Here is a 21,076-nt window from a genome sequence, read left to right as displayed (position 1 = left end):
CGGCATTGAGCTGTCAACGAGCAGAGATGGATCCAACAGAACAATGACACTAAATTCAGGAACTATCTCCTGCCGAAGATGAAATTCAACAGTCACAATAAAAAAGTATGGAGGCCAGAAACGAATGATTTATTATTTAAACGTTAATGACATAAATCCGGGTCAAATGTCCCTCCTCAGACACAAAAGGCAGCAGGAAGCAACGATGGCTAGACAGTACGATACTGTACTCAGTTACAGTAAAATTACATCTGGGGTAGAGTTGCCTTGTTGATGGTCACTGCATCGCGCGCTTTCAGATGCGCTCCTGCGGCCGTCTGGAACGCTCTTCCTTCCAATAATAGGAAGCTACTGGAGCTATGCACTTTTTTATCATCTAGATTGAAGACGTATTTCTTTAGAACTGCTTTTTATGCTTAGCTTGCTGTCCTTCCTCTGCACCTCCGATTAGCACGGTTTGCTACTTAAGAAAGAAGTTGAACGTACAGAAATACAAGGCCCTTTCGCCACGGCCTCCACTCTTTTTAGCCGGGTGACCACGACAAGGCTGGGCGCGGGATACACGCGCCAACATTAGCGATGTCACCTTGGCACGCAGAGCACGCTGGGATTCTTGCTACATCGCGTTTTGCACTACCGATCGAACAATTGATAGCGTTGATAGCGGCGCCACCACCCATTTATGGGGGCGGGCGAGCCGGGGGGAGTGCGGGCAGGCGACGGCGTCACCCCGAACAGCAGGGAGGGGGCCATCGGGCTCCGGGCCAACGCACCTTGACCTGCTGCTGCAGCTTCTTGACGACCTTGCCGGCCTCCGCGTTGGTCCGGCTCGCGTGGTCCAGCTGCAGCTCCGCCTCGTTGAGGTCGTTCTCCATCTTCTTCTTGTGCCTCAGGGCCTCGGCTCGCCCCTTGGCCTCGGCCTCCAAGCTCATCTGCATGGACTCCATGCTGCGCTGGTGGTTCTTCCTGCCGGAGGCCCCCCCCCGCACCGAGGCGCACAGCGAGCGTTCACAACGTGCGGCGCGGTGGGGTGGTGCCCGGGGCCGTGAAAGACTTTTGCTTTAATAACACGTAGTAGGCTTTTGCAACTAAGATAATCCGTGATAGAGTTTTTTTTGGGGGGGTTAGACTTTGCTTTTGTTCGTCGTGAGAACACGGCTTTTCTGAGCGCTTTTGGAGGGCGATGATACTCTCGCAAAGGTAGGGTTGCTACCTGTCCTGGTTTTGGGTTTTGTGAGGACATGGCCGGTCCCAGGGAATGTCCCCCACTGCTCCGCATGGCTTTGATCTGCCAAGAAAACTACGGTGCTCCATCAACCGCTTTAGAACAGCGGCTGGTCGCTACGCTTACACCACCTCCTCCACAAGCGGAGAATTAGAGACAACCTACAGGGTGACTGTGGCTACCCGAACCAGACAATGGAACCTGTATTAGCCGCGCAGCTCCCGCAGCTATGGCACGGCTCACAACTTGGACATGTGATTTACACGGACTTGCCATACACTAGAAGAAGGAGGAGGACATCTGTAACTTTTCCCAGGGCAATAAAAGTCAGCTGTACAAAAAAATCACCACTCAAGACAAGGCATTCTCATGTAGTTCTCTCTTCCCTCATCCGATATTCTGAGATATTCTTCTTCCCATGATTTTGTCCTGGTTTTTTTTTGTACCTCAGAGGAGGCGCAACTCATGGGACAACAATGTGCAACAGGAGGCAAGCACTTTGCACTTATTTTATTATTTTTTCTATCTACGTGGCTTTACCGAAAGACTCATAGAATATACTTTGCCTTTGTTAATTGTGAGAATACAGCAGGGACCTTTCCCACAGCTATGACGTTGATGCCACAGAGATGTAGCTTCTAAATGTCTGCACCTGTCAAATATTTGTTTTTACTGCACCTGTGCTAAGTATGGTTCATTTGATGTCAATAATATAAAATATGATGGGACCTTTTTGACAGTTTTAAGGTATGAAACGTAAGAATGTTTTTTTTGTTGTAGGCCAATCAGTTGCAAAGACAATGCATATATTATCAGAGCATGTTTGTTTACGCATTCACCAAAAGTACGTGTGGTTAATGCAGATTTGATTCCTTGGAAAAGGTTTATATTTGGAGTTTGAATATCTTAACACCTGCTGTTTTATTGCCAGAAATGGTAAAAGCCATTCTTACTTTTCAATATATAAAATCGTATTGTTGCAGTACGTTAATGACTTAAATCAATTCAACGTTTAATCAAATATGTCCAAGGCGTGGATACTTGATACGTATTCTACCTTTTATATGTAAACTCTGCCACGTCAGTAGCTTTCATTAATTAGTTAAACGCTGCTCAATTTCCAGACGTTAACGGCTGACAGCCCTTTGCGTCTCTCGATTTGCACAATGGCAGGACCACGTGAATTTTGTAGAAAACCTCAAAGAATCTGAGTAATTGGTAAATAAGGAAAATGCAGATACAGTACTGTATATACAAATAAAGTCATTTTAACCTATAAGGTGTCAAACAAACATTAACTCAACTAGTAGATAATCTGTTGCTCTGCAACTTAAAAAAATAATCTTACCTTTCTGACCCTGTGCCTCTACTGGACATCTGTGAAAAGGAGCTTTGTAGCTCATCGGATTCCTCCCAGTGTCAATAAATATTCTGATTCTGAATAAGAGGCAGCTGTCATCGTAATTATTTTTCCACAATCCTCACTGGGAGCACTCACTACAAGTAATCTGCTTTTGTATGTAATAATAAAATGCCGATATAATATGTATAATATATATTATATATTCGCCGAGGTTTTTTCTCTAAATAATCTCTAGGATTTAAAATAATATGTCGGTGAAACGATTACATTGATAGGAGCACGAATTGGAAAGTTGAATCAGTTTTAAATTAACCGTGTCAGTCTACTCTATTCGTTACTCACAACCCCCTCGGTGTTGCTATCATGTCGTCCAAACTTCTTCCGCCGCTTCAACTCGCCGTTTGTTCCACAGGAAATCCCGTGCAGCCAGTTACCCAGCTAGTTTCGGTGACAATGAATCAGCAGTCACGAACAACAACAGGGCTATTGTTGTGGCGGAGAGGCGTCCAACCGGCAAGCCACGAAACTCGAGGACACACGTTTTATTCTCTGGCGTAGCGCGATTGCTACGTGTGAGTAAGTGAAGCACTTACACGGGCAAGCCAGCAGAGGGAGGCACGCGACAAACTATGTGACATTGCACGGCGAATCAGTCGAAGCAACCGCATTCAGCGCTCGCGCGTGGCTCTCGCGTCGCCGCTACTTCCGCTCTCCGAATGCAAAACAGCCGTCACTGCAGCTTGCCTTCAAGGCTCGCTCGGAGCCATTCGGTTTGGTCGGGGTGTCTCGTCACCAGAACAACGGCTATGTTCGCACGCCGAAACATACACCACTGGGGGTTGCCACCTGTTCCGACATTTCCAGGTTTCGTCGTGTCTTTTTTTAGGTTAGCCGTCCCCGGAAAATCAGTAGGGCTTGCCAAGTCCCAATTTTTTTTGTCAGTTATGTAATAATATGCTGCTCAAGATAATACAATTTAGCCGTGTAGTTTTCCCGCTCCTGCGATTGTGGGAAATTCGTTTATCCATTATATGTGTCCTAGACTGTTGTACCTTGAACCGCAATCTCGTCAACCATCACACAAACTCCGCTCATCCTCGCAGGAGCGGATTTTGGTGTAACCATAAAACAAAGACGGCCACCGCATAGCGCGCTTTCTTGATGTGCTCTTGCGGCCGTCTGGAACGCTCCTCCTTCAGAAGTGAGGAATCCACTGTGGAGCACTATGCACTTTTAAATCATCCAGATTGAAAACGAATTCCTTTAGAACTGCTTTTTGCGTTCAGTTTGCTGTCCTTCCCCCGATTAGCGCGGTTGCCTACGTACGGCGCGAAAGAAGTTCAACATACGTACTTCAGAGGTGGAAACCCTTATGCATACGCTCAACGGATGGGGTATCTATGTACGTTGCGTGTTGCTTGCCAAAGTACCGCGTAGGTCGAGCGTTCATGGCACGTGCGCGCACGCGCACACAATAAGCTCTGGAGAGAAAATAGGACAGCACCACTGTGGACTTCCTTCACAGCAGAGTGATGTATCACAGGTCTTTGAAATTCTCCATGCCAGGTGTGCCCAATTAGTGTAATTGGATACATGGCTGCATGGCCCCACTTCAATTACCTCCATTGGCTGCAGCTGGCACTGGGAATTTTAAAGCCCCCCCCCCCCCCCCCAAAAAAAGGCTCCGCTCTCTGCTTGTTCCAAATGGAAGCCCTGGAGAGAGCGTGGGGGCTCAGGTGAGTGAGTTGTAAGACAACCGATAACAGCGACCCCAAAGGACTGGACCCAACCCCCCACCTCCCCCACCTGATGGCCTCGAACTCATCCTCCTTCTCCTGCACGCGACGGTCGATGTCGGCCTTGACCTGGGCCAGCTCCAGCTGGATACGCACCACCTTGCCCTCTTCCGACTGCCGTGGGGAGAGGGAGAGAGACAGCGCGCACGCGGGCGATTTAATCAGACGGCTGGCTGCTGTGGGCAGCTGGGCCCGCAGGGGATCCCGCGGCAGGCCCTCGACAGACGGCACTTCTGAGCCCCTGTGCAGAATTCGGACTCCCCATTTTTATCCATCCACTGTTCTCCGGACGAGGGGCTCTCTAGGGCCGCCCTCTGTCAGAGGCCCCTCCTGCCAGCGATGGTGCGAGCGAGGAATTGCAGGTGCCGCCGCCACCTTTACGTATTCCCTCTGGCCCCCCAAAGCTGTTACAATTGTCACTTCGCTCTCTCGGCTCTCTAGGTAGGGTGAGTCATTCTTCAGAGATTTGGACAAAAGAAAATTGAGTCTGTCCAGAGCCTTCTGTGCCGAGTTGAGTTTTCGTTTGCAGGTGACCGCCTCGTTAGTGATGCAAAGTGGCTTGTTTGGGGCAGAATTATTACAGCTTCCTGGCATTTGAATACGTGTAGCCGCAATCTGCGCTTCGATTTACACTTGCATCCAATTTTGTGTAATTCCCAACAATTCAGCTAAGGCACAGAGACAACTAAATACAGAGAGGGTTTAAAAAAAATACCCCACTAATTTCTGAGCCTTTTGCTTTCGTCTTAACAGCTGGTTCAATGCTTAGAAAACATGGCTTTGTGTTCGACAGAGGAACAGGGTAGGGAGATGGCAGCATGGAAGGAGTGTCACGGATCTGTGGCACGGCACACGACGTCCAGGAGAGATCTGGGCTTGCGTCACCACAAAGCAAAATATTTAAATATTTTTTTGGTAAATGCGATGAAGCGGAGTTCGATTAAAAGATCGGCACCTGTGGCAGCTGAGGCGAGCATGTTGTGTACATAGGTTGCCATGCGATCTAGCAGCTTCTTTACAATCGTATAATTTCTCCCAAATGTTTTAATTGGGGTATCTAGAAACGGATCTCCCTGTGTGATGGAGCAATTAGGAGGCAATTTAGCATTCAGATTTCGCAGCTGCTCGTAATCCAGGTGCGGTGCTCAGGTTGGGCCACGTGTCGAGTGCTACCGCTCTCAAGTTTTCGCCACGCACTTCCTGTGAACATCTCGAGGAGTTGAAAGTGTTAAAGATGCAGGCAGCAGCAGCAGCGCGTGGAAACATCTGAAGAGGGAGAAATGCTAACCGCGTGGCCTAATCCCCGAAGGCCAAACACTTAGGTTTGGAGGCACGTTACACTGCTCACCTCCAGGGCAGCAGAGGAAGTATGTTTTTGATCTACTTGCACAGCGTTAGCTATCCCCCTTGCTTGCGTGAGTTGGATCCGGACAGTCTGGTTCCCTGTAAATATACTATATATGAGGAAAAGGTCAAATATCTTTAGCAGGGCCCGTTGGAATAGGAACTCTTTGAGGCGGACCGGAGTAAATCGAGAATCGCAGAGTGTCGTGGAGTGTTGCACGGGGCATAAACTTGGATTCTGAGATGGGGTAGCATAAGAAGGCGAGCATGTCTTGAGATGCGGGTACGGCGTAGAAAGGAAACAATAAAATTGCATGGAGATAAAGGGAAGTGGTGAAGTTCTGTAGCAGGTTCATGGGGAGGGAAGCCTCGTTAGAGAAATTAAAGAGAAGACACAAATACGTGGAATGGGCCACATACTCCCGAGGTGACAGCTCTGTGAAGAAAGATCTACAAGGAAGGATTGTTAGATGAAGGCCAAGAGGCAAAAAAAGCACAATTTGGCTTGATTACTTGAAAAGGGCTCATTATAGTTTAATGAAGTAGAAAAACGTTGGACAGGATAACGTGAATCTGAGCCAAAGACCTGCCATTGGTGAGAGGACTAAATGAGAGAAAAGAGACAAAGTAAATATGAATGGTATAACACACCGCCGCCACTTGTGAAGAGGGAATTTGCTCAAATTAACATGTAGGCTTTCGCGACCAATATTATTCATAACAAAGGAAGACTTCTTCACAATTCTGCCTAATCGCCTGATGAGGCTGGCTGTAATCACCAGCGAAACGTCAACGGTATTCGAATTGTAAATGTTTTGATCTAAAGCTTTCGTGACTGCAGTAATTCAACGTGACTTTACCGAAAGAACTAAGAATATTGTAAATGTTGTGGGTTTACTTTCCAGTGCAACGGTGGTGCTCGACTGGTAACGAATTGCCTCGTTTTGTTTACGTGACAAACCCTACTAATTGGCTGCGTCGGGTGGCAGCGGGTTTAACGACCCATTTATACCCCCCCCAAAAAAATACCATCTTCATTACGGAGGGAATTTGCGTTCGTAAAAGTCGGTGAGTTTCACCTCCAGGGCTGCTTCCGCCTCTTCCAGGGAGAGCTGCAGTTCTTCCTTCTCCAGTTCCAACTTCTTCTTCACCTTCTGCAGCTCGTGAGCGCTTTTTCCTCCCTCTCCCAGCTGCTCTGTCAGATCGGTGACCTCCTCTGAACGCATACCGAGAGAAAACAACAAACAACAACAATGACGCAGAATTCTAATTTCACGTATAAAAAGGCCTTGTTCGACTAAATTTCAAATTGACAACAATGTGGTGAATGCATTCCAGATTAAAAGATCCGTAATCGAGTTTTTTTTTGGGGTTATATCGCGTAAATATAAATGTGTCGTTAAATCCGCCACCACCCGACACGGCCAATTAGTAAGGTTTGTCACGTGAACAAAAGGTGCCAATTCGTTACTGGTACAGCACCCCGGTGTGTAGGAGAGTAAACCCACAACAACATTTACAATTTGAGTACCGCCACGTTACGCTGGTGATTACAACGAGCTTCATCAGGCGACAGCCAGAGTTGTGGAGAAATCCTCCTCCTGTTTCGGTCTTCAATACATGGGGGTGAATGTGATGTCATCACTGTGAGCCAATCAGGGGGGGGCGGGGTTAATGCATTCATCTAAATTACAATGGACGTATTTTTGGTTTTGTTATTCACAGGTAATTAACATACATAATATAATTACATCACGCATGCACTTTATGCGTATGTACATTGTGGTTGTATTTGCCGGCGAAACGTCATACTCGAATTCTAAAAGCTGTGGGTTTAATCTCCAACACACAACAAGGGTATGCTGAACTAATAACGAATTGGGCACGTTCTGTTTACGTAATAAACCGTACGAATTGCCTGCGTCGAGTGGTGGTGGCGGGTTTAACGGCACATTTATATTTACGCGATCTAATCGACAACAAAAAAAATGTTAACATCTCGGGATCATTACAAAGGTTGTACAATTTGACCTTGAAGGGTCTTGTTTTCTCTCTTGAAGGCCTCCAGCTGTTCGACTGCCTCCTCATAGCAGGTCCTCAGCTTGAAGATCTCGTTGCTGTAGTTCCTGCACTCCTTCTGTGACGAGTCCAGCTCCGACTGGACCTCCTCGTACTTCTGCCGCCATTCCGACAGCTGCTTGTCAAACGAACGCTGCTTCTTGTCCAAGGAAGCTGCAGAGCTATTGGCCTTGAAGAATGCAAAGAAAAAAGTTTGACGTACGAATAACTGCACGCGTAACACCAATACAAAACCAAGACCCTGTGCTGATCGCTCGCAAATGAAATTCCAACTGACTTAATGCCACTCCCTTTCATTTATGCGATGAAGTCCGGAACGGATTCCACCCTGGGCGATGTATGCAAAGATCATGAGGTCATCGTGGCGAAAGCCATTGATGGACACCACACCTCGATATTGCCTTCGACCCATCTGCCAGATACCATAGCTGTCGCACGGTAGATACGCGAAGCGACGCACACAAACGTGGCAGAAAATAGGCAGAGTGGAAGATGTGAAAAATGGTGGATATATGCAGTGGAAAACAAGATCAAGAATACAAAAAGGTATTTATCAATGCAGAAGTTCTGGCCAAAGAAAGAGAACCATGGCGGGAATTCCTTCAGAGTCATTCTCGCAAATAATGAGTCGATGAAACGGGGCAACGATGCAAATTTCAAAGTGTGGTTTTATCACCTCCGATTATGTACGGTGCAAAATAAGTTCAACGAACATAGCAAAACATGTCCTATCGCAAAAATGTGGAGGGGCCAGACCTTCTCAAGGTCGAGGGTAAGGTCTTCCAGCTCTCCCTGGAGTTTCTGCTTGGCCTTGTCCAGGCTTGCGCACCTCGCTTGGGCGGCTTCCACCGCCTCCTCGGACTCCTGCAGCCGAGCGGCAAGCTTCTTCCTGTTGCCCACATCATACGCTGTGCCAAACTGTACACCGTGCCAAACTGTACACCATCTCAAACTGTACACCGTGTCAAACTGTCCACCGTCTCAGACTGTCCATCGTCTCAGACTGGACATCGTCTCAGACTGGACATCGTCTCAGACTGTCCATCGTCGCAGACTGGACATCGTCTCAGACTGGACATCGTCTCAGACTGTCCATCGTCGCAGACTGGACATCGTCTCAGACTGGACATCGTCTCAGACTGTCCATCATCTCAGACTGGACATCGTCTCAGACCGTCCATCGTCTTAGACTGTCCATCGTCCATCGTCTCAGACTGGACATCGTCTCAGACTGGACATCGTCTCAGACTGCCCATTGTCTCAGACTGGACATCGTCTCAGACTGTCCATTGTTTCAGACTGGACATCGTCTTAGACTGGACATCGTCTTAGACTGGACATCGTCTCAGACTGTCCATTGTCTTAGACTGTCCATCGTCTCAGACTGGACATCGTCTCAGACTGTCCATTGTCTCAGACTGGACATCGTCTCAGACTGTCCATCGTCTCAGACTGTCCATTGTTTTAGACTGTCCATCGTCTCAAACTGGACATCGTCTCAGACTGTCCATCGTCTCAGACTGGACATCGTCTCAGACTGTCCATTGTCTCAGACTGGACATCATCTCAGACTGTCCATCGTCTTAGACTGTCCATCGTCTCAGACTGGACATCGTCTCAGACTGTCCATCGTCTCAGACTGTCCATCGTCTTAGACTGTCCATCGTCTCAGACTGCCCATCGTCTCAGACTGGACATCGTCTTAGACTGTCCATTGTCTCAGACTGTCCATTGTCTTAGACTGTCCATTGTCTCAGACTGTCCATCGTCTCAGACTGGACATCGTCTTTGACTGTCCATTGTCTCAGACTGGACATCGTCTCAGACTATCCATCGTCTCAGACTCCTTGGTCAATTTGCCAGCCCATTGCTGGATCTACAACAAAAGCACTATGCAGCAGGCGCTATGTTTAAAGGCACGACTTGCATGTATGTACTCCTCCAGTGCTGGATTCATTAATTAAACAAAATGTATACACCCTCTGAGGGAATTTCAACTATTCGGCTTTGATAACCTGCCTGATTTTGTATAGACATTAAAATGGAGGAGCTACAGATGTGCACATTATAAGAAGTGATTATGTGCTGGTATATGGCATAAACTTTTAATTCACATGGCATTTCCTAAAGTGCACATTTACGTAAAGTGTCTGCAACATATTTGTAAGTAAACGCTTTTAATATAATACATGTTTCAACGTTTGTCTACGCCATATGCACTCTATTACAACCCGCTATCCTCCGCAGTTAAGTCAGACTCAAGCGCGAATGTGCCTTTAACGGAGCCGTGCGTGGCGGGGGGGGGGGAGATTTTTTTTCGTTTCTTTTTTTTAACTCACTTGGTGTCCTCAAGCTCCTCCAGACGGCCGAGCGCGTCCGACTCGTACTTGCTGCGCCACTGCGTGAGCTCCCCGTTGAGGCGCGAGATGACGCGGTGGAGCTCGGCCTTGCTCTCCTGTTCCTCCTCCAGCTGCTCGCGGAGGAGGTCGCAGTCGTGTTTGGCGTTGGACATGCCCAGGGACACCATGCCCTTCGCCTGCGTCGCACCCGGAGGTTCAACATTGAGGATGTAACACGCGGTTGTTTTTTTCGCAGGTAATTATTAGGATTCATTATTGTTTGTATGAGACCACAGAATGATCCGACTGATCTGTGTCATTGAAGAAGCCTCCCACCAACACGACACAGCCCAAACAAATGAACTGTGACATAGTGGGAGCATTTTACGCCCCAATTTATTATTGTTTTAGCTCACCGGTAAGTTGAAGAACAATCCTCAGAAGCAAATTTAGGAAGAAGATATATGGCATTTCGGTTGATATTACATCAAAATCATTAAGCTCCAGAAAGTCAGAACAGCAATCCGGTGAATTGGAATAAGCGTGTCACCTGACCTGGTTTTCTTAAATCTGTCGCATGGCCTAATTTGTACATTTGTTTGTGTGAGTTGTTGTTCAACCTAATGGTGAGTTGGAACATTCATAATTGGCCTTTTTCAACGCTTTCACACAATGTAGAAATTAATTTGTGTGCCTGTGTTAGGCGGCGGAGTGTTCCTTAATGCAGAGAGTTTTGTCAGATTGTTACGTGACCTAACCCCCCCCAAAATATATTATGAATCGCGACTTAAACGTGTTTGTAATTGAGGTTGGGCGGGTGTGGCTAAGAGGTCAGAGCGCTTAGCTGCCACCGCTGAGATCCTGGGTTAGAATCTCAAGCACATACAGTGAGGGAAAAAAGTATTTGTTCCCCTGCTGATTTTGTACGTTTGCCCACTGACAAAGAAATGATCAGTCTATAATTTTAATGGTAGGTTTATTTGAACAGTGAGAGACAGAATAACAACAAAAAAATCCAGAAAAACGCATGTCAAAAATGTTATAAATTGATTTGCATTTTAATGAGGGAAATAAGTATTTGACCCCTCTCAATCAGAAAGATTTCTGGCTCCCAGGTGTCTTTTATACAGGCAACGAGCTGAGATTAGGAGTACACTCTTAAAGGGAGTGCTCCTGATCTCAGTTTGTTGCCTGTATAAAAGACACCTGTCCACAGAAGCAATCAATCAGATTCCAAACTCTCCACCATGGCCAAGACCAAAGAGCTCTCCAAGGATGTCAGGGACAAGATTGTAGACCTACACAAGGCTGGAATGGGCTACAAGACCATTGCCAAGCAGCTTGGTGAGAAGGTGACAACAGTTGGTGCGATTATTCGCAAATGGAAGAAGCACAAAAGAACTGTCAATCTCCCTCGGCCTGGGGCTCCATGCAAGATCTCACCTCGTGGAGTTGCAATGATCATGAGAACGATGAGGAATCAGCCCAGAACTACATGGGAGGATCTTGTCAATGATCTCAAGGCAGCTGGGGCCATAGTCACCAAGAAAACAATTGGTAACACACTACGTCGTGAAGGACTTAAATCCTGCAGCGCCCGCAAGGTCCCCCTGCTCAAGAAAGCACATATACATGCCTGTCTGAAGTTTGCCAATGAACATCTGAATGATTCAGAGAACAGCTGGGTGAAAGTGTTGTGGTCAGATGAGACCAAAATGGAGCTCTTTTGCATCAACTCAACTCGCCGTGTTTGGAGGAGGAGGAATGCTGCCTATGACCCCAAGAACACCATCCCCACCGTCAAACATGGAGGTGGAAACATTATGCTTTGGGGGTGTTTTTATGCTAAGGGGACAGGACAACTTCACTGCATCAAAGGGACGATGGACGGGGCCATGTACCGTCAAATCTTGGGTGAGAACCTCCTTCCCTCAGCCAGGGCATTGAAAATGGGTCGTGGATGGGTATTCCAGCATGACAATGACCCAAAACACACGGCCAAGGCAACAAAGGAGTGGATCAAGAAGAAGCACATTAAGGTCCTGGAGTGGCCTAGCCAGTCTCCAGACCTTAATCCCATAGACAATCTGTGGAGGGAGCTGAAGGTTCGAGTTGCCAAACGTCAGCCTCGAAACCTTAATGACTTGGAGAAGATCTGCAAAGAGGAGTGGGACAAAATCCCTCCTGAGATGTGTGCAAACCTGGTGGCCAACTACAAGAAACGTCTGACCTCTGTGATTGCCAACAAGGGTTTTGCCACCAAGTACTAAGTCATGTTTTGCAGAGGGGTCAAATACAATTTCCCTCATTAAAATGCAAATCAATTTATAACATTTTTGACATGCGGTTTTTTGGATTTTGTTGTTGTTATTCTGTCTCTCACTGTTAAAATAAACCTACCATTAAAATTATAGAATGATCATTTCTTTGTCAGTGGGCAAACGTACAAAATCAGCAGGGGATCAAATACTTTTTTCCCTCACTGTAGCTGAGTTGGCGGTTTCAGCTCGGTCACCGATGAGAGCACGCAAAATGATCACGTTAAATTTGGTTCCGCACTTTATTTGGCTCAATTCCAGCTCTGAGAATGAATATTTAGGTTTCACTATCATGCAAAAAACAAGATGCTCACATGCAGACTATGTAGGAAAATGCCGTCTTCTACTGTGTGAACCAGAGGCTACTTGAAGAGGTTGCCCCTTGATATCTGTGCACCATTCTTTAACACTGCTCATTGAGAGATTTCAATGGATATTTAGTTGAATTACTTGAAGCCGATAGCATAAGTGGGATAAAATTATGGTAATCATAAAAAAACCGTGTAATCATGTTCAGTTAAAAAAATGTTGTGTCGGACAACCATCACTCGATGTTCCGGACATCTTTGTTGGCTTGTTCATGAATGTATGCGTCACTAATCAATTTGTTTGACCTGCACTTCACGTGCAAGCTTCCATTTTTGGATGAGAGCATGGTAGGAAGAAAACACGACAAAAAAACCTTCCGTCCATTACGGGCACACTACGTTCACTTAATTTCTGAAAGAAAGAAAAAACGACATTTGTGCAATACTGTAACACCATAACTCTGGCCCCGAAACCTCTAGCCCAAATCGATCTGATAAAATGGCATCCTGCAACATAACGGATATATCATTCTCTTCTCGTTCATTTCCATAACCTTTGATTACATATTCTTAGCTCTTTCAGTAAAGTCACGTTGAAGGGAAACAATAAAATAATAAAATATATATAAAACAATAAAAATTCTCACGACGTTTCGACCATAACACAAACGGTCGTCATCAGGTGTGAAAAAACCAACGGCAAGAAACATTTGAGGTGTCGGTTTGATTACATTTCAGTTTTTTTTTTACTTTACGGTGCACGCCTTGTTCTATTGCGATGCCTCTAAAAAGATGCCGTCGTATATATATCCGGCATCATGTAAAATGAAAAATCCTATCCTGGAAGCGGCCGCAGAGACACGCATTACTTTAATAGGGAGCAATCACCTTCGTTTCTTCATCCAGCGACCTCTTGGTCTCCTCCAGCTGCGAGGACAGCGAAAGCTTGGTGCGGCTCAGCTGAGCGATCTTGTTCTCCCCCTCCTCCAGCCGCCGGAGATTGTCGCTGTTTTCGGCTGCAGAGAGCGGCGGTGGCAAGTAACGGCGCCGGTGTTGTTACTGCCCCCGCAAAGCGTCGCGCACCACCCCCCCCCCCTCCCGGGTAACGCGCGCGGTCAAGTGGGGAATTCCGCTCGCGCGCGCCACGCAATTGCCCGTCGGGAGACAGCCGGCCCCACCTGAGAGCTTCACTTTGAAGTTGTTGACCTCGTTGAGGGTTTTCTGCAGGTCCTCGCAGTGCGAGCTGGATTCGCTCAGGTGATCTTCCAGCTTGCGGATGTGCATCTCGGCCGACACCTGTGGTGCACGTTCACACGTGCGAGATGCGAGTGACGCTTGTAGACTATAAAGCGATTTTAATATATATTTTTTTATTTTACCCGGTAAGGCCCACTGAGCTATACAGCTCGTTTTCAGAAGCGACCTGGCCATAAACGATAGCCCAACGAAGTGGCTTATCACGTGGTAATGTATAGCAGCCAAATACTCTGAACGCGTGACGCTGATTCTAAATGTGCAGGGAAAGACCGGAGGACCCGGAGAAAAATCCACACGATCATGGGGAGAACATGCAAACTCCAAATATACAGGCATGGTCAGGGTCGAGATCGAACCCACGATCTCCTGTATACCAGGCGAGGTAGTTAACATCTCACCACCGTGGAACGCATATGTAATCAATTAATTACAATTGATTACATATCACCACCGGGTGGTGGTGGGTTGAACGACATATTTATATTTACATGATCTAACCCAAAAACCTATATTATGGTGGAAAGTTAAAACAATCAAAACTAGTTTAATTTCAGCACGCAACTGGTAGTGGTACACACATCGTGCTGCGATGGCTTGAATGACCGAGTTGCCTGCAGGATTTATCACAGTGCTACAGGACTGTGCTTCAACCATCATGATTCGGTCTCTATTGCTTTGGGCTGCCATGTAATCTGAGGCCCTCAGGCTGCCACCCCTAAAGCCCCCTGCGCTGATCTGGCCCTGCGTACACGTGCATTGCGTATGCTCGTATACCGGATTTTAGGCAAAATAACGATGCGGCCAATATTTTGTCGTAAGACCCTCCACCATCCGACAGAGCCCGAACAGATTAAATAGTGTCGCGTGCAAGCGTTCAACGTGCTGACTAGCATTGCTTCAGGGAGATGAACAGTTCTCACAAACAAATTTAGAAATCGGCTACGAACTTCACTCGAAACTACTGGCAGGCATCTTCCGGAAAATCCAGGAACATCAAACATAAAATCCATGGAAGTCAAAACGATGAATACCTCTGTGGCTTACACACGTGCATGCATGCTCACGCTGTGGTGGCTTTACCTTGTACTTCTGAGATGCCTCGAGGCTGGAGGCGAGGTCATCGATCTCCACCTTCATCATCTGCTTGTCCTTCTCCAGCTTGAGCTTGATGCGCTGCAGGCTGTCAAGCTGCTCCGTCATTTCCACCGTGGACTCGGCCTGCCTCTTGCGCAGGGCGGCCATGGTGGCCTCCATCTGCAGGGAGGACTCCTCCATCTCCCGACGCAGCTTGAGAACCTCCGACTCTCGCTTCTTGTTCTGCTCGATCTGTGCCCACCAAGGTTGTGGGGGGTGAGGGCAATATCAACAAACTATGGAGTACAGGTGCAGGAGCCACGGTGCAGTTGAGGGGGGGTGTCGTCGTCCCCCCACCACCCCCCGTGTTCATCACTTGGTACCATGGGGGGGTAAAAGACTTTAGCCACCAACCTAAAAACCCCATGGACAGCTGGAAAGCCAATTGACTTAATTTTGACAGTAAAATTGTATTAATTAATGATTACTATTATTATAATTTTTTTTACGTGAATATATAACAAAATAAGTATAAAATAGCATCGTCGAGTGGAGAAATGCTGTAGCTCAGGGGGATTTGAGCTATCGCGCATTGAATTCAGTCGTCACAAAAACTACGTACGTCACCGTGTCCTGTCCTCCCAGCTACAGCAGCTCCACACGGCGCAGGGAGAATGCATTTTTACATTTCACTTTCGTGGCTATTTGGTACTATGGGGGGGGGGGGGGGGGTGGTAAAAAACTTTAGCCACCAACCTAAAAACCCCATGGACAGCTGGAAAGCCAATTGACTTAACCTTTGCACGTGATGGCGAAAGCGGAGTTCTCTGTGGGAAGAAAAATCCCAAACGCACAGGGAGATAACACCGAAACGATTGTACACGTCGGTTAGCAACCTAATCACGTAGCCATTACATGTAGCATAACCACTGATGGAATCAGGGCATGCTGATGTATTCTAGCAGAGTGCATATGCCCACTGTTGCAAGCACTCAGATATTCGCGTTGACACGCGCATGCCAGTTTCCACGCGTGTGCCGTGTTGCTCTCCGATGCGTTTTTGGGTTGTTACACCACGGGTTGTTCGACGTCTTCACTGAATTCAGTGCCAGAAGAAGCCCCCAGCCCCGTGGAGCAAAACGTCGGACGTCGTCCGAACAATCCGCAGGTGCAACCCAAGGTCAATGTCGTTTAGACATATACATCGTTGCGTTGTAATACTATTTACCGTGAGTCATTAAATTGTATGCAGGCAAAATTATATTTAATTACTATTATTAGGATTACAACCTCAGTCTTAGGCCCTGGTATAGTGGCAATGCATGACAGAGCGATGTGGGTTTACATTTCCACGCTTGAATAAGCACCGAGGGCACCGCTCATCTCCATTGAAGGCACCCGAACCAGCGGTGGAAGTGTCACGCTGCTATAACAATGCAAGGCTTGCCATAGGACGACTATTGTCCCCACAATTTGGTGCTGAGTTTATCGACCCCCCCCCCGACAGACTGATGGGCTGGGTTCACCCCCATCCCACCCACTCACCTGGGCTGCTGTGGCCCCCCCCGCTTCGTCGAGACGTTCCGTGAGCTCCTCCAGCTCCCTGGCGAGGTCATTCCTCTGCTTCTCAACCTGAGGGGCAAACATATTTTTTGTGATTTTTTTTTTTAAAACGACACCAGTCAGCGACACGGAGGCGGCCATGTGGAAAGGCGGTGCAAGGCGTGCGCACGCCCTGATCTGATGCCGCTGAAGACGGTATGACACTGGTGCTCCCCCCCCCCGCTGCCCAGAGAAAATAGATCGCACCTGCCTGCACGCACGCACAGATGCTTCCCTGTTCCCTGTGCGTGCGTGCGTGCGGTGGGATTTTTGACGTACGAACATGTGCACTGTGTTCACATACTGATAAAGCGATCCTCGCGGTGCTTACGAGTGACATCCCGAAACCATTTCCTGCGCAGTCCCCTCTTCGCCGAGCACAGAATAATCATTTGCGTCGTTGTGGAGAATATCAGTAACAGAAGAAACACGCAGACCATGTGCCTCCTTCATATATCTGTTGTCCTTCAACAACAAACCATGAAATATTTTTTTGTTGCACATCCCGGCAACCGTGAGGATCTCCCCACGTCGGTGCCAGAGTCTGCTGATGAGACGCTGGGTGTCAACACCTGTCCTGGGTCGCTCACACTGAGCACCGCGGTGAGGTGTGGTCCAACAACCCCGATGACTGATAAGGCGTAAGAAGACCTTCATCCAGCAGTAGATTGAACGAAGGTTTTATATTATACAAAGTAGAAATGTGTTAAAGCTGCAGCCCTGCAATGTCTTGTTCACGCCACTGCTGGAGGAAGGGCCTCCACTAGGGTATTTGGCCTACTCTTCAATGCTGGCCACACATCTTGACGGCGGTGGGAGCACACCCACACTTGGCCACACCACACATAACCTGCCGGTCGGCTCCATGTGGTGGTGTACCTATTCATGCTGCCGCGTGGACAGAGGGGTCGGAGAGCAAAACTTATTTTTTGTTTTTTAAACGAGAACATTTCTCTACTTTCGCATGCAGTATTTTCAAAAATAAAAGCATTTTAAGTCAGGCAGATGGCGCACTGTGCAGCGCTTGAAAATGTCCAGGGCAAAATGCATAATGCACATTATAATGCGCGCATGCCAGAGAGCGAGCTGGACAGCGGGGGTAGCGGGATTCCTACGTTAATTAAACGTAGATGAAAGTGAGTAACCAGAGTAGGCAGATCAAACGCGCAGTGTTTAATCTCACGGCTCCACTGCACTCTGTCTCAATATTTAGACTCGAGGGCTAGTGCTTGCACACTGCAGCTCAATGGCACACTGTGCACGGCAGCACAGAGGCTTTAAGTCTGCACATTACCACTATGAACGTCCCTTCTGAATACGTTTAAATGCAGTGTATTCGTTGGTTTGCATGTTGTTGGGGTTATTTACGCAGAAATGAAAACCCAACAAAATTGCAAAAATGTTTATAATAATGTTGCAATTGAAGTAGCATCGAAATGAGTGTCCTGACTAGATTACACATTCTACACCTCCACCCGTATGCTACGTCGGTAAGCAATGAGTATGTTTTGATAGTTTGGATTTACATATGCTTTGCACGATCTGCGTATTTGTTTATCTTTGTTTATCGCGTTCTCTGTGTTATTGTTTTTATGTTGTTGCCTCTGCCCCATGACCCGTGACCTTCACCATCTGCGTGGACCGCACAGATACGGATTCAGCCTCTCCGTGTGCCACCGCCACCCAGCGGGTCACCACACTTCGCTCTCCGCTTCTTCCCTCGCACTCATACACTTTGGAATTCCCTCCCGTCGTCTCTACTCCATAAGCTCTCATAACAACCTTGCTTAATATACAAAAAATAAATAAAAATAACACAACACACGTAGATTAAAAAAAAAAGAATCTATTACAACTTTGAGAGTGCTGTCTGTTGTTGCCCTTTGGAGATGTTGGGGCCCATTTGTCCTTTGCTCAGCGACTTAAAAACAAGAATTCAGAGTTGACTGCACAACTTTCTAGTGCGTGAACATTATGGTCTCACGAAAGCACACGCGATACGATCGATCCATCTGGCATGTAGCGATTAATCGATTCTTTAAGATATTTGTTTTTTTACCCTCGTGATACACGCTTGTCGAAACGGATTATTTGGACTATCTGCAAATTATATGTAAATTTTAGCTTGAGACGATTAGAATACTAATTTGATTGTAGAATAACCAACGAATTATTTTTTGTTATCATAATGCCTAATCGTGATCAAATGTGGAATTGTGGAGGATGGTTAACAAATTAATCTGCCCAGCAATTAAAATAGTGGCGGTCCAGGGTCCCGATTAAAGTCAACAGTGTGCAGGAGTGGCTGCGGAGGGCCACGTGAAGTTCATTGCCATACGACGGACACAAACCATCGACGGAGTTGATTCTCACGACATATTAACGGTTTCCGCACGTGTCACGGCTTTAACGATTGCCATTAATCGACGAGCTGATGCGTCGAGGAATGGCGACCCCTCACCTTTGCTCTGATGGCCCGCTCGGCCTCCAGCTCCTCCTCGAGCTCCTCCACCCGGGTCTGGGAAGGATGAGAGAGATGTACGGGTAAGAGGCTGCGCTTCACAAAGACATTTATGGACTCACCACTCCGTCTGGCAAAACGAGAGAACGCCACGTGTGTTCTATTTACGAAGGTAGTTTTTATATCAAAGCGAAGTCAATTCGCCTCTTCTATTCAGACCAGTTTGAGTCGGCGGTTATCTCCGTTGGTGGCCCGCAGCCAGTGGTAGAGTCAACTCGACCCATCATTTTCTCGGGGTCAATAAACCACGTAGCAATTTGTGGGAATAATAGTTGTCCCACGATTGGCTTGCCCTTTTTATAGCAATGACAAATTTACAACGCTGGTTTAGGGCCTTTAATGGAGATGAGGCAGTGCCTGATACTTAATTGAGCATGCACATTTTGTGCAGATGTTTACCATGTAAACCCAATTGACTCCCTGTGACAGCAGGTGGTGCCTCTAGAGGAACACCACTGTTGACTTCCCGTGAAGTGATACTCATGCATTTACACCAGACTCCAAATAGGCAATGGTAATTAAATACATACAATTCTGGTGGAGCAGTGCCATAGCAGTTCGCACACTGTGCTAGGAACCTGACGACCCGAGTTTGATTCCCAGCCATGGTTAACGTCAGTGGCGAGTGAGGTTTGAAACCGTTCCGGGATCTTCCTTCACCAACCCGCACCGACCAATGTGGTGAAGAACATGAAATATTGATAATTCGTGGCATTATAGAGAATATTATTAATAGCATAGCTAAGCTGACAATATGTGTCCGTCATATATATGCCATTCCATTATACAACGTAATAATGCACGTGTTATATTTGAATGTTATAGAATGGCAACATCCAACATAAAATACTTATGTTATCTTGTACATAAAGTACACTTTTACATCTCCAACTGCAAGATACACTGGTATTGAAGGCAGACGAAAGGAGTCTTATTTTTTGACAGCGGGAAGACTCGTGGCCTTCAGATTTTCAATGCCACGCAGTCAGCCTCATGGCTTCACCTGCTGTCGTTTTTGAAACAGTACAGAAAGCGTACATTCCTTTAAAAAATTGTCGTAAAATCATATTTTCTAATCGAACAACTTTGAAAAAAAAAACACCCAGCCAGCGGGAGTTGGGCAGTGTTTAGTGGCGCAGGGGTAGATTAGAAGTGACTGCCTGGCGGGTAAGCTGTAAATCCCACATGAAGCAGCTTGTTTTCATTATCAGCATTCCACCGCACTCCGCTTTCCAACAGGGAGTTGTCGGAGTCTCGTCTGCCGGGGAGAGACAGTAGCCGCTTTCTCGAGCCTTTTCGCCTATTATTCGAGCAGCGGGCACTCCAGCTTGTTCATGGACGCGGTCACCATCCCTCGCTTAAACGGCACGTCCGAAAATGGTGTTGGCAAGCAACGCCAGGCTCAGCTATCACACGCACGCGTCTGATAAGCCCTCGTACTTTTTGTCTGCGCTGCCAGGTATGCCGCCGAGTCCAATGGTTAAGCCTCGCGCGCCTCCCAATTATTGTCACAACCCGTGTCGGTCAAAGTTCTAGCCCCGAATTAAAACCCCCTCGTCATTTAACTTCAGCGTGTTGAACGATATCAAGTCTTGTTTTTTTTAATTTTTAAAACAATAGAACCACCTACGCGCTTTCACAGAATGCCAGCGGTAATAGCGGCGTCCGTGCTTTCGAGAGATTCTTTTGTAAGAGCGTGACAGCTAAAATGGGTGAACTTTAACACGGACTAGGTTTGGGAATGCAAAATAGCCCCCCCCCCACCCACACCCCCCATCATCAAGCCAGCATAGCTAAAAAGCATGACTCGATAATAATAATAATAATAACGTGGCTATTCAGTGTGTCTA

The 21,076-nt window shown here is 47.1% G+C and overlaps 1 protein-coding gene and 1 long non-coding RNA gene across 3 annotated transcripts in view; one reads left to right on the top strand and one right to left on the bottom strand.

Annotated features, from left to right (window-relative positions):
• The window catches only part of LOC116946140 (myosin-16-like), an 88,084-nt gene that overhangs the window by 15,859 nt on the left and 51,149 nt on the right, over positions 1 to 21,076 (bottom strand). For both annotated transcript variants that reach the window (XM_032961034.2, XM_032961033.2), the window contains exons 29-39: positions 19,167 to 19,223; positions 16,649 to 16,735; positions 15,110 to 15,355; positions 13,951 to 14,068; positions 13,661 to 13,788; positions 10,147 to 10,343; positions 8,564 to 8,696; positions 7,760 to 7,976; positions 6,808 to 6,944; positions 4,395 to 4,498; positions 774 to 966 (exon numbers count right to left, since the gene is read on the bottom strand). In XM_032961034.2, the coding sequence (XP_032816925.1) occupies positions 774 to 966; positions 4,395 to 4,498; positions 6,808 to 6,944; positions 7,760 to 7,976; positions 8,564 to 8,696; positions 10,147 to 10,343; positions 13,661 to 13,788; positions 13,951 to 14,068; positions 15,110 to 15,355; positions 16,649 to 16,735; positions 19,167 to 19,223 (1,617 nt within the window). The remainder of the gene's footprint in view (positions 1 to 773; positions 967 to 4,394; positions 4,499 to 6,807; positions 6,945 to 7,759; positions 7,977 to 8,563; positions 8,697 to 10,146; positions 10,344 to 13,660; positions 13,789 to 13,950; positions 14,069 to 15,109; positions 15,356 to 16,648; positions 16,736 to 19,166; positions 19,224 to 21,076) is intronic.
• Positions 4,261 to 19,171, top strand: LOC142929179 (uncharacterized). The gene is made up of 3 exons (XR_012945390.1): positions 4,261 to 4,324; positions 10,278 to 10,402; positions 18,355 to 19,171. It is a non-coding gene; the product is annotated as an uncharacterized LOC142929179 (long non-coding RNA).

The sequence above is a fragment of the Petromyzon marinus genome, chromosome 26, assembly GCF_048934315.1.
Source record: "Petromyzon marinus isolate PM22_M1 ecotype Great Lakes invasive population chromosome 26, UKy_Petmar_22M1.pri1.0, whole genome shotgun sequence".
NCBI lineage: Eukaryota > Metazoa > Chordata > Hyperoartia > Petromyzontiformes > Petromyzontidae > Petromyzon > Petromyzon marinus.
The sequence above is the reverse complement of the archived record's forward strand: the minus strand, read 5'-3'. Positions and strand labels throughout refer to the sequence as shown.